At 37.1% G+C, this 13,419-nt stretch overlaps 1 protein-coding gene across 3 annotated transcripts in view; it reads left to right on the forward strand.

Annotated features, from left to right (window-relative positions):
* Samd3 (sterile alpha motif domain containing 3) overlaps positions 1–12,518 on the forward strand; it is a 46,848-nt gene extending 34,330 nt beyond the window's left edge. For 2 of the 3 annotated variants that reach the window (XM_076859743.1, XM_076859744.1), the window contains 3 exons: positions 3,902–4,102; positions 11,275–11,446; positions 12,234–12,265. In XM_076859743.1, coding sequence (XP_076715858.1) covers positions 3,902–4,102; positions 11,275–11,446; positions 12,234–12,265 — 405 coding nt within the window. Of the gene's footprint in view, positions 1–3,901; positions 4,103–11,274; positions 11,447–11,925; positions 12,009–12,233 lie in introns of all 3 variants that reach the window. The other variant, XM_076859742.2, reaches the window with a different exon arrangement.
* The last annotated feature ends 901 nt before the right edge of the window (positions 12,519–13,419 follow it).

Here is a 13,419-nt window from a genome sequence, read left to right on the forward strand (position 1 = left end):
TCCTGAACTGATAAGACATATTCTTAACCAACCTTCCTTCCTTCCTTCCTTCCTTCCCTCCCTCCCTCCCTTCCTTCCTTCCTTCCTTCCCTCCCTTCCTCCCTTCTCTCTCTCTTTCTTCTCTCTCTCTCTTTCTCTCTTTCTCTCTCTCTCTCTTTCTTTCTTTCTTTCTCCCTCCAGTTTTGCTTATCATTGAAGTTCTTAAACCATGAAGAAGCTTTTCCTCTCATGGATAAAAACATTCCTTGCACTTTTTATAAAACAGTTCCTCTTTTCCTCAGGGGTTAGTGATGCCATCTCTGTTGTCTCCCTGGCTCAGTCAGAAGCTCTGCCATGTTGCACTATTAATTATCTATCCCTACAGGAATACCAGCTTTCCTTACCTGCATAGTTGTAAAATGTCTTGATACCTTCCCATCACTGCCTTATTCTTCTTTAGAAGTGTCTTGATTACTCTTGAACTTTCAAATCTTTCATATAAATTTCAGGATCAGTTTATGAGGTTCTTAAAAATTTCTGGGGTTTTGATAGTGAAACTAGAGTTTATTCAATCTATAGCTCCATTTGGAAAACAGTGATTTCTTTATGATATTGCTGCTTTCTGTGAACATGGTAGACCTATCCTTTTATTTAGATCTGATTAATATTTTCTAATGATTTTGAATTTTCTTCATAAATTTTCTTGCACATCATTTATTAGTTTTATTTCTAGGTACCTTATAGGTGTTTTTTGTAATTGTGAAAAATCACATTTTGTTTGTTTGTGTATTTGTATTCCATGACTCTGGAGAACTCTCAGTTATAATAAATTAAGTGTGCATTATTTTGAGTTTTATCTTAAACTACCACATCATCCCTCCCTCTCTTTGTGGTGCTGGGGAATGAATACAGGGCCTCAGTCAAGACAGGCAAATGCTCTACCACTGAGCTATAGCACTAGTCCCAATCACATCATCTCTGAATGATGACAATTTTTGTTCTATCTTTTCCAAATTTTACACCTTACATTTATTTCTTCTTTTACTACTCTGGCATACTTATATCATAAGGTTGAATAAGAATGTAGGAGAGCAACTTTGTCTTGTTTCTGATTCTAAGAGAATCCTTTTAAAATTTCACCATCAAAAATTATGTTAGGGGCCGGGGATGTGGCTCAAGCGGTGGCGCGCTCGCCTGGCATGCGTGCGGCCGGGGTTCGATCCTCAGCACCACATACAAAGATGTTGTGCCCGCCGAAAACTAAAAAATAAATATTAAAAAAATTCTCTCTCTCTCTCTCTCTCTCTCTCTCTCTCTCTTAAAAAATGTATTAATTTAAAAAAATTATGTTAGGCTGAGTGCAGTGGCACATGCCTGTAATACGAGCGGCTGTGGAAGCTGAGACAGGAGAATCTCCAGTTCAAAGCCAGTCTCAGCAACTGTGAGGCATTAAGCAACTCAGTGAGTCTCTGTCTCGAAATAAAATACAAAATAGGGTTGGGGATGTGGCTCAATGGTTGAGTGCCCCTGAGTTCAATCCCTGGTAGTCCCCCTCCCCCGCAAAAAAAATTATTTTAGATCTAGGTTTTAGGTAGATAACTTTATCAGTTTTAAAATTTTCTTTTTATCTCGACAAATTTTTTTTATCAAAAAAGGATGTTAGATTTTATAAGATGCTTCTTCTTTTCATCTTATTGGTTAATATGATATATAATGTTTAAACATATTTAGATAATCCAAGTAAAATCACATAGTTGTTAATATACTATATTTCTCAAAACCTACTTCTTTTCTGTCCCCAACTCTTCTATAACAGTAGTCCCTAAATTGACATGCAGAATGATGGCATGTGAAATATAATGGGTAAAACAATCATATTTTTCTTTAGTTTCATGTAGTTGTCTTACTAGTGTTGAACTGTCATGAGAGCCAGAAAGAGGAGATCCTAGAGAAGAACCTCAATTCCAGACACCAGGATTCTTGACATGCATGATGGGAAAGAATTTCAGCATGCTTCAGATATTGAGGCACACAGAGATCTATGTAAGAAAAGCAGAAAGTACACATTCAAGGGAGAAAGTGGGCTATCATAAGAGGAAGAAGTGCTTTTAGGGATCTCAGGCTTCTCTTTGCAACTTGGTGAGGAGTGGGCATGGGAAAGTATGTGGGGATGACATCAGGCTGGTGATCACAAGACCGTTTATAGTGGTCTGGCTGTTTTCAGGATCCTTAGGTTGATGTCTTCTGCATTAACAGATTAACACTGGGAAAGTTCCCTATATTATAGGTTCATATCTCCCTTTCCTCAACTTATTCTAAAAATGCATGTATCAGTGGGTTAATTAACAGTGTAAAGGGCAATTTTCATAAGTTATTTTCTAGTAAATTTAAGACTATGAGTACAGATGTGTAGATTTCCCAGAAACTTAGGAGGACCTGGGAGAGAGAACTGAGTTGGGGAAGAAAAGCATGAGGAACTCAAGTACAGAGCTTTCTTTCTTTGGTCTCCTTTTGTCTCCTTTCTACCTACATTATTTCTTCTATCCTATCTCAAAACCAACATTGCATTTCAGGGATAAAACCAAGTTAGTTGTTTCGCAACTTTGCTTATAAATGAGAGTGACCTGCACTTTTCCTCTCATACTGTTCTTTGACCTTGAAGATCAACATCACTGTGGTCTTATAGAATGGTTTGCAGAGGGTTTGGTGTGTAGCTCTGTAGTAGAGTGCTTACCTAGCAGGTGTGAGGCCCTGGGTTTGATCCCCATTACCAAAATAAAAAAGCATCAGTGGAATAGGTTGGAAAGCATTTTTTTTCTTCCTTCCTCTCTCTCTCTTTTTTCCTTTCTTGATTTCCTGAAATAATCTACATAAATTTGGAACACTCTGTTTCCAAAGTTAAGTAGAATTTATCTATAGAACCTTTAGAAATTGGGATTTTCCTTGTGTAAAGCCTTTTGTCTTCTAATTAAATTCATGTAAGATTGTAGGAATTTCATTTTCATCTGTTCTGATAAATTATATTTTTCTAGAAATTTGTTATATTGGTCTATGTCTTGCTAGTCATCCTGAGTTCACAGAAATTAGATCTATCTGCCATTTTCCCAATGTGCTTATAGAAGTTTTGATGTAAGAGCATTTTAAACTCTTTAGCATCTTTTCATCATTTCTTTACAGGTAACAACTGTTCACATTCTGATCAGTTTGGAGTTGGTCAACTTGCATTCAAGTACAGTTCAGCCAAGTTGTTCTCAACTAATTTTTCTAAAAAGATTTTCTTCTAGTTTACTCAAAGCTGATTGTCTTATATATTCAAAAAGAATGTGAGGTATTTCTTAGTTGTTCCTACCACACTCAGTATACTCATAGTATACTCATAGTATACTTATAGAATGAACATAGTTTGATTATTTAGCATCACAAAAAAAAATCTGCTGATATTATTCTGAATTTGGATTTTATGGCCTGGTTCTGCAGCTACAAAAAGTCATTTAAAAATAAAAAAAACAAGCAATAGTAATAACACAACCTTAATTTAAAAATCTTTTTTAAAAATTTCTTCCTAACATTTTGTCTTCTAAAATTTAAATGCATTAAAATAAACAACATCCCTGTTAGATTCGAACTTTCTGGATAATCTAGATTTCCATATAAATGGGTAAATAGAAATTAAAGAAACTTTTAGGTCTGTCAAGAACTCAGATTATAATTCAATGGTAAGTAACTAATGAGCTAATTTGCTTTCATTAAAACTCTCCCTTGGTTACCTAAGTTCAAGGTCAAGTATAATTACACATGGCCACGCTCCCTTTAGGAGTATATAATTAAGGCATGCAATAACAATCTGTAATTCAAGTTTTCATGATGTATCAACTGCCACTTGAAACATGAGATTCATTGATATTTTGAAAATATTTTGCAGGAAGAATCTGTTTGTTTAGATTCTGAGGTAGATGAACATATTAACTGGTTTCAGCAAGAATATATGAAAACAGAAAAGGATTGGACAGAAATTGACAAGAGGATGAACCAGACCTTGGAAGTAAGAAGAAAAATGATTGGCAGCAGAACACCTCTGAAGGACATTCTTAAAATGTTTCCTTTCTTGAAGTGCCCTTATCAGGTATTCTTATTTGGTTGTAACAATCTCTGATTACAGCATCAAATTGATTTCCCCCTTTTTCCTCTTAGAATAGTAAATGACACAACATAGCAAGATAGTGGATGTGATACTCAGGGTGGAGGTACAACCACTGATGGGCAGAAATTTCAGGAAGCTCCTTCAGATAATAGGCGCCAGCTGCCTGGAGAATTTCCTGGATGTCTTGTGGAGAATGGGGGATCATTACTAGGGATATTTGTCAGTGTGAATCATTTCCCCTTTGCATGCTTTTAGATAATTAAGATAGTTTATTAAGAGACTCTTAGTATGCAACATTGATCACAACAAAGTAGATTCTGAGTAAAGGAATCATTTCATAAAGCGATTTTAAAAATACATGAAGCTTGATGGATAATTCAAATACCTTTCTATTGAATTTACTTAGGGTGGTTATTCAAGATTATTCACCACCATTTTAATTTATTTTAACAAAAGATTCATCAAAACTTTTACCTGAGAACACATTTCATGGAAGAATTCAATCAACCACACTGAAAATTAAATATTTTACATATTCTTTTTCAAAAAGAAAGAATTTGCCTATAAGTATTATTTTAATAATAATGTCAATAGCAAATATCTAAGTGTTTACTCAGCAGCAGATATGTTCTCAGGGCTTTATGCAAGTTAATTAAATTATTAATCAGCCACCCTATCTTGTGTTTTGTTTGTTTTTCTGAATCTTTGGGTTGCTAGGAACAGTAATAGCCACTAGCCAGATCGACACACCTGCAAAATATAGTTTTAAAGCACAAACCTGATGAACTGATGGTTTATGAAGTCTTCAAACTAGGGAGCATGTTTTGAATGTCCATAGTTCCTAAAGTGCCTGGCAGAGTTCTGTGTGTGAACAAGCAGTGTTTGTTTGATGTTGAAGGAATTAGCAGGTGGTTGGGAAGGCTGCTGTGAACACTGATGTGACAGCCTCGGGTTCTTCCCTGGAGTGCAGCCCACCAGAGGTTTAGTGATTAAAATAGGTGAATTATGGTTAAGAAGCCTTTCAAAGTGCCACAGATGATAGGAAGTCTAAGGCCCATCATGGCTGAGCCAGGAGCAAAGACTACAGATCTAGGGCTTTGTCCAAATCTCTTGCTGTGGCTTCGGTATGTTTTCCCTCCGTATTTCCTTAGGCTTTTCACCTTTTATGTCCAACATGTGGATTGGGGGGTGGTGTTGGTAATGACTTTCTATATATTGTTTTAAACAAAAGAATAAAACATTTTTAGTTCCTTTCAGGAAGCATTGCTCTAACTCAACCCTGCATAATTGGGATTTACAATATATAAAGCCCTTGTTGTGTTTCCTAAAATTAAAGTTGACCTTACTTACAAATACCTGCTATCAGCTATCCCTGTAGCAATCCTCTGCTCCACACACTCCATGCCATTGTGAACCATGTGGAGCTTGGGAGCCGTGGATACAGGTGCAGAGGAAGACAGCATCGGTAGGAGGAAGTGGTTCTGGCAGTTAATACTGACCCTCCATTGCTTCCTGTACTACCCTCCTTCCCTCAAAAAAAAAAAAAAAAAGTTTCAACAGAAAATTTAAAAATTAAAAATTTTTAAGATTCACTTTATTAGACTATCTAAAATATTATCAACTTGGGATCTATTGGATGTGGCAGAAGACAGTAGGGGGCATTGAAGAGAGTGTTAAACAAAATTTAAACATCCACATTTTCTAACAAATACTTTGAGATGCTACGGTTTTCATCTTCCTGAGAAGCTATTTCAGTCATCTTCTCTAATAACTTAAGTGAAAGCCAGGCACTATGGCACTATGTCACATTGGAGGAAGGCGAGGTGGGAGGATGACTTGAGCCCATGAGTTTGAGGCTAGCCTGGGTAACATAACAAGGAGACCCTGTCTCAAAAAGCAAACAAAACAAAACACCACCACCACCAACAACAAAAGCAAACCAAGTGAAGTTCATAAGAAGAATGCTAATAGTTTCAAAGGCAGTTTTAAAGAACCTGAGTTTTGCTTTTAGCTATAATGGAGTACTAGACTCATAAATGTGGATGAAGATGGAAGAACAATGGACGAGGCAGCTGCTTTCAGACATCAGTTAACAGGCATTGCAGAATTCCAATCCTTGGTAGAAGGAAAACACAGAAGATGTACCTCAGTTCTCTGCTGCAGGGTCATTTTCTGGACCACTGCCTAGAAAGGTGGAAGCCAAGCAGAAGATGGTGGTCTCAATGAACTGGATGTGAAGGAGTTGGGGGAATGAAGAGCAGCTGGTTTGACTTGGAGGAGAGTATATAGACGCCCATACGGGGATCCCACAGAGTTTTCGGCTGAGAACTGGACAGCACAGGATGAGACTCCGTGGTGATTTTACAGAAAAAGTCTGTTGCAAGATTGCAAGCTGATTTCAGAGGTCACACGATGTTGATAAATAAAAATTCTGCCTGGAGTAGAGAGAATTGCTGAGCACCCCAGGCATACACTTGACACTGCAGAAAAGTCCATGCCTTATGAGTGATAATCATGCCCTAAGCTTAATGTTGCCCTGTGACTAAGGACAAAACCCAAAATAGACCTGCCCAAACGAATGATAAAAATGAAGTCTGACAGGACCGGAAGAAACAACTGGTAATTTATCTGCCTGCCAGAACAAAATTTAGCCTCCTTTAAAAGAACACAATTTAATCCGAACTCCCCATGGTGGATCACTGCGTAGAGAGTGTGCCACTCTGATTGTTACCTCTCGATTCTGGGACCGAAGTCATGGCTTTGCAAGAAATAACACCACATTTGGACTGGGGATATAGCTCAGCTGGTAGTGCTTGCCTCACATGCACAAGGTGCTGGGTTTAATCCACAGCACCACCAAAAAAGAAAGAAATAGCACCATTAAATAGCACCGTGTTTTGAGTGCTGATTTGGACACTTGACCCAACCCTGTAAGTATTGCCACTTAACTGATGCCACAGCCAAGTCTTTAAAAGGCCATTCCTTTGTCCTGTCAAGCCAGTTACTAAAGGGTACGGGAACATGGTAAAATCCGTGAATTCCAGGCATCATCATCATGGAGAATCTCATAGAGAAACTGAATATGTGAAAAAGGGAGCCAAATTGAAATTTAGAATGAAAAATAGCATATATCTGAAATAAACTCTTTACTGGATAGGCCTAATAGTATATTAGAAAACACAAAGAAGAAAGGGTCTATGAATTTAAAGATAGATCAATAGAAATTATTCAATCTGGTAATGAAAAAGGATTAAGATTTATAACCTGTGGGACAAAAGCTGGTAGAAAAGGAGGATTTTCTGCACTAGGCCATTCACAGCTGGGAGTTCAACTGTATGAACATGGGGGAGATTTGTGCCAATAAGTTAATACACTGAGGATAATGAGGGCCAGGGTTTTCACTACTGAAAATTGACAAGTATGGAAAAAGGAAGGTTAGAGGAAGCCCTGAGGTGTTAGATTGGAATTGAAAGTAAGTATCTAACCTCATGGCTTTTACTATTTATATGTACATATACAGTATAGAGGTTTGTATGTTTTTTCCTATGTGCATCTGTATAGATTGTCAACCTAAATAACAAAGGGAGATTCTCCAAAGATAATGAACTTATCTGGGAATGGGCATGGCATTAGAAGTATATGTGCAATGGTAAACCCTGTGTATTAAAGGACATTAACGCAAGAAGAATATTATAAAAGCAAAATGAGTAGGATTGCATAAGTTGTTTTTGAAACAATAATCACTGGCTACCAAGGATCAATATCAAAGGTGGTGTCAGCCCGAGTCTGGAGAGGCAGCTGTTGGACAGATGTTCTTGCAGAAGTATATTTGTGTAAAGTCGTGTGAACTTTGAGCAAGGTTGTAGTTTTCAGAGGCTTTTTGTGATACTTTTTGCTATCTGGCATACAGGCAAGTGAGTCCTTTTTTTCTCAGCTATTGGTTTTATTTATTTAATTACTTTTTAGTGTTTGACACATGTAACTCCATTTTGGTTCTGACAACTTTTGCAATATATATAAAAATATATTTGCTAGTTTTGTGCTATAAGAAATTCTAGTGCAACACCACCTTTGTAGTAAGGAGTACACCTAGAACTGAAATTTTAGTTTCTAAATGCTAATATTAGTTTATTTATTCTCCAATAAAAGGAACCAGGGCTCTTGGAGAAATGGCTGACTCAAAGGCAAGAACAAAAAATTTAGAAAAAAAAGCAAAAATCAAAAAACAAGGTGAGCCTGAAATATTGTAAAAAGCTAGAAATTAAGGATGTGTTCATGGACTAGTGAAATATACAAGAGTACACAGGAATCAGCTTAAACCAGCTCCCCACTGGCCAAACCTAGACAACTTGAGACAACAAAATATAAATAATTTAAGGATCAGATTTGAAATCATTTGATGGTAATTTATTAGTCAGTTGTGACATAAACAAATATGTAAGTAAATAAGTATAGAAGAAAGAAAGCTCTACCCTACAATAGAAACCACTAATAATTTAGAAAGGGTAGAATAAGAAAACTGCCATTTGGTAGTAGACATAGTGACAGCTGACAGAAGCCACAATCATCAATGGATGCTGAGTCTGGTGAATAAAAGTTACATGAGGAAGGAGTTATTTACCTAAACTCAAGATATTTCCCCCCAAAATATTACAACATGTAAATCAACTTTACAGAGGACAAACTTGGCAGATTCCATCTTAACTAAGCACTAAAGGTTAATATCTCCAACACTAGAACTGATTGCCACCTTGTACTTGCTGATGCAGTGAGAAACGCTGGCATTTTTGCTCCATATGCATAAATCATGAATAAATATCATGTAGACCTAAATTGAGAGATGTCCTACAAAGTGATTAGCCACTACTTTAAAAAAATGCCAGGGACATCAAGCTGTTTCAGACTAGAGAATAAAGAGAGTAAAGGAACCTAAATCTCACCTGTGATCCTGAATTAGATCCTGGACTCATAAAAAACAAGATTGGAACAGCTGGATAATTTGAGATCTATAGATTAGATTTTGAGTAACCTTGTATTTAAGGAGAGTTATGGTTTGGATATGTGTGAGACAGTGCAAGAAAGTTCAGAGAAGAAAGAATTGGGTTATGACGGCCAATCAGTGAAATCATCACCTGATGGGATTATTAAGTGGTGCCTGAAGGTGGGTGTGGTGTGGCTGGAGGAGGTGGGGCATCGGGGGCATAGCTTTGGGGTATATGTTTGTATCTGGCAAGTAGAGTCTTTCTCTCTGCTTTCTGATCATCATATGAGCTGCCTCTGTCCACCACACTCTTCTGCCATGATCAGCCTTACCTTGAGCCCTGAGGAATGGAGTCTGCTGTTTATGGATTGAGACCTCTGAAACCATGAGCCCCCAAATAAACTTTTCCTCCTCTACAATTGTTCTGGTTGGGTCCTTTTAGTCACAGCAGCAAAAAAAGCTGACTAAAACAAGGAATCTGGGAGGAGAGCAGGTCTACAGCTTTTTTTTTCAAGTGGATCAGAAATTGGGGCAATTTACATGAAAAACATTTGTGAGCTTTATTATTTCTTCAACTTTAATGTGAAGTTGAAATTATTTCAAAATGGTTGAAATACAAAAAAGCTCCTAGGCCTTGTGCCCAGGGAAGTGACATTGTCTACTTTCTTTAGGTAGAATGCTTTTTACTTCTGTCTGCTTGCTGAGAGAACCATTTTCTAAGGGTATTAATCTAGATTAGCGGTTCACTGGGCAGCCACATACCTGCATCACCATGCCTCTACAAGAAAGTGCATTCCAGCCTTCTGACAACTTTCAGACCTAATCTTTGGGCAATTTACTTACTTTCTATTTTTTTATTAGTGCATTATAATTATACATAATAGTGGGATTTCTTGTTTCTTATTTGTACATGCATATAATACAACAATGTAATTTGGTCGATTTCTTTCCCCAGTATCCCCTTTCCCTACCCTCCTGGGGTATCTTGTGATCTACCAAAATACCCAAGCAACAGTGAGGCCCAATGAATAGTGCGTAAACTGTTCTTTACAGTTTTAAGGAAGGCAAGGATTAAATTAATGTATAGTAATGTGGATGGCTAATGATTGGAATAATGTTACTCAATGGCAACAAAAAATGTCAACAATGTTATTAATGTCAACAAAAAGACTGAGGGGGCAGTGGTGGTGGAATTCTCTGAGGGGTAGAATTTAGAAAGTGGAAACAAAAGTTGGTTTTGAGAAAAAGGAGCTTTCATAAAGGCAAACTGGCTTTGCTTTGACTTTGTAGTCTAATCTTCTGCACTTAAATAGTTTTGACTTAAATTGGAAGATCTCTGATCTTCCAACCTAGAAAGCACTCCATTTCCCTTTAAGATACTATGGTTAGGAGCTTTCCAAGGGTTGCTTCCCAAAGTCCAGAAGTTTTCTTCTTTTGCCTCTTTTGGACACTGCCAAAACATAACAATGGTGTTTACCTAGAGAAATGTAAGGTTCTAGAATCCTAGCTGGGTAACCCAGGAGCTAACATACATACTTTGGAATCCTCATCATTTCATTGAGCCTGCATCTAAAGTTTTAATACTTTTTTTTTTTTTTTGTATCAGGGATTGAACTTATGGGCATTTGACCACTGAGTCACATCCCCAGCCCTATATTGTATTTTATTTAGAGACAGGGTCTCACTCATTTGCTTAGCACCTTACAGTTCCTGAGCCTGGCTTTGAACTCACTTTTCTCCGGTCTCAGCCTCCCAAGCTGCTGGGATTATAGGCATGCGCTACCATGCCTGGCAAAGTTTTAATTCTTAAATGATTTTTCTTTCAATTCTAAAAATGGAAAACCTGCCATTCCATAAAATAAGTGTTCCCTAAAGCTTTAATTCTACAGGTTTAGAATTTTGTCATGTCCATTATTTATCTTTTCTTATTCATTTTAGGCTTTCATTTTTTTTTAATCCTCCCTCATCTTAAGTACTTACTTTTCTACTAAAGCTACTAAAATAATTAGTATGTATTTAAAATCAGCATTCAAAGGTTAACTTTAAAGTTATTTACTTCCTTACAAGATGTATGTATATATAATGTATATATATTGATACACATGGAAGTATATGTGTGTACATTATATATTAGCTTTCCTTATGATCTGATATTGCTTTCTTCTTTTATCAGATATTCAGAGAATTCCAACTTCTTACAAGAACAGATATTTATAAGAAAACAAGGCACATTTTGGAATTCTATTCAGAAAAAATACTGACTACTTTTTCAGTTGTGGACAATCCAATCAACATTGCATTGCAAGAAAAAATGAAAGAGTACACAGATGAAGATATGTTGAAGTGTTAGTAAACCTGGGGTGGGGTGAGCCGGTCTGTTATCTGTGTAATGCAGGATATTTAGGAAAGCTCTGCTTTGGTAATAAGTACAATTCAATGAAACAACTGATGTGGGGGAAAAAACAAAAATTTTTCAAATGGGGAAATAGAGGTATGGATTTAAAAAGTACACTCAATACTGTGAAATTACGTTGGGGGAACTAGTACCTGTTAGTTTTATTATACAAATTACAAACTCGACAGGCTTATCCTGAAAGCTGCAGAGTACAGAATTCGTCTCTCCTGGCAGTGACCTGAAAGCAAAACATGAGGTCTCCAGGTTTATTACATGTTCACTTAAATAAAAGGTTGTGAAGCATTCCTCTAAGGCTTGCTTGTTCTCTGTGGAACCTAACTGTAAGAGTCCAGATGTTTTAACACCAGCTCTGTTTACAACTGTCAGAAACCTATTTTTACTCAGATACCAACATGTTTGCTCTGACAGATATGAAGATGACAGCCACATGTTTACTCCTCCCAGATGTTTTCGGGGATGATCCCAGCCTTTTTGCAGTTGTGAATGAGAAGGTACGTGGTGTGTGAATGGCCACTGGTTTGCCATTCTACACCTCCATATGGCAATTTATTTAAAAACACCATAGTGGTCTACTTGGAAGTCTGTTTTGTCATATTTGTAGATATGCTACATTGTAACAAGCTCATTCATTGTGATTTTTATGGTTCAGTTCAGGCATGTTTGATTATTTAGCTATTTTATCCATCACAGGGTAGTGACTCTCTTCTTTTTTACAGGTTCAAGTGTCCACGCCTGTGTTGGAAGTTAAAAACCCTTTCAACATCGATGTCTGTGAGTTTTCTTTATATTTAGACAAAGAGAAGCTCACAAAGGTGGATGACTGTGTGACAGCTGTGGCGGCTCTAGTGGCTACCTTTCATGTATTTGGGATTGAGTGTCCAAGAAGACTGTCCCAAACCCTCAACTTCCTAGAGACACTGATCTTTGATACGCATAATCCCTGTTTCCCTTCTTTGAAAAAAAAGGAAAGGGAAGTAGGATTTCAGCCCCCAGTTACTTAACAGCTATTAAATATTATATCAGAATTTATCTCTGGGACAGGCTTTATAAAAAAATTGTTTTGATTTAGGATTCTGGTAGAGGTAGTATTATAAAATCAAAGATATTAATGAATTTAAATGCCTTCAATCTTTACACTCAAGATACTTAAGTTCTTTGTGAAATTCTGTAATAAATACTACTGAAACAATTAACACATTCTTTCTTTATTTTGATTTGTGTTTTTAAAATTTCCATGGTCAAAGCTTTACTTTCAAGGGTGCCCTCCTTAGTTTTTAAAAAAGATACTCTGCACTTCAGGCAAACTCAAATCCTTCCAGTTAGGATATGGCCTTGCACATAATTTGATGTGCCCAATTTTCAGTTGCACATTTATGGCCTGTGGGCAGCCTCCCTGTCTGTGGTCTGACTTGTAAACATCCTGAACTTGAACATTTTAAGGGGCACATACCTGTAGTTCTCTTACCTTGATGACTTGTCTGGTCCCAAGCAGCTGGTTTCCTTCATTCACTTATTGAGAGCAAAGGCACCATAGTACTGAGGTCTCACATTGTCAGCTGATCTTGCTGGCCAAGCTTCTGCTGTGTCCTGTGTCCACCTTTTACTACTTCTTTCCCAAGGGAGTAGTGCTGCATGCCCACTCTCCACTGCCCAGAGTCCTACATGAGAACTCTGCTCTGAACAGTGGTGGCACAAGAACTCTTGCTTGGGTCTAAAAAGACTCAGTGTACTCTTACTTTTTTTAGATATTACACAGGGAAAAGCTACAAAACTAGTTTGTTTGCAATTCTGCAGTACTACTGATTGAACCCAGTGGTTCTATACCACTGAGCTACATCTCCAGCTCTTTAAATTTTGTTTTTTTAATTTTCATAGAGGATATCATAAGTTGCCTTGAGTTTA

The sequence above is a fragment of the Callospermophilus lateralis genome, chromosome 6 (assembly GCF_048772815.1).
Source record: "Callospermophilus lateralis isolate mCalLat2 chromosome 6, mCalLat2.hap1, whole genome shotgun sequence".
NCBI lineage: Eukaryota > Metazoa > Chordata > Mammalia > Rodentia > Sciuridae > Callospermophilus > Callospermophilus lateralis.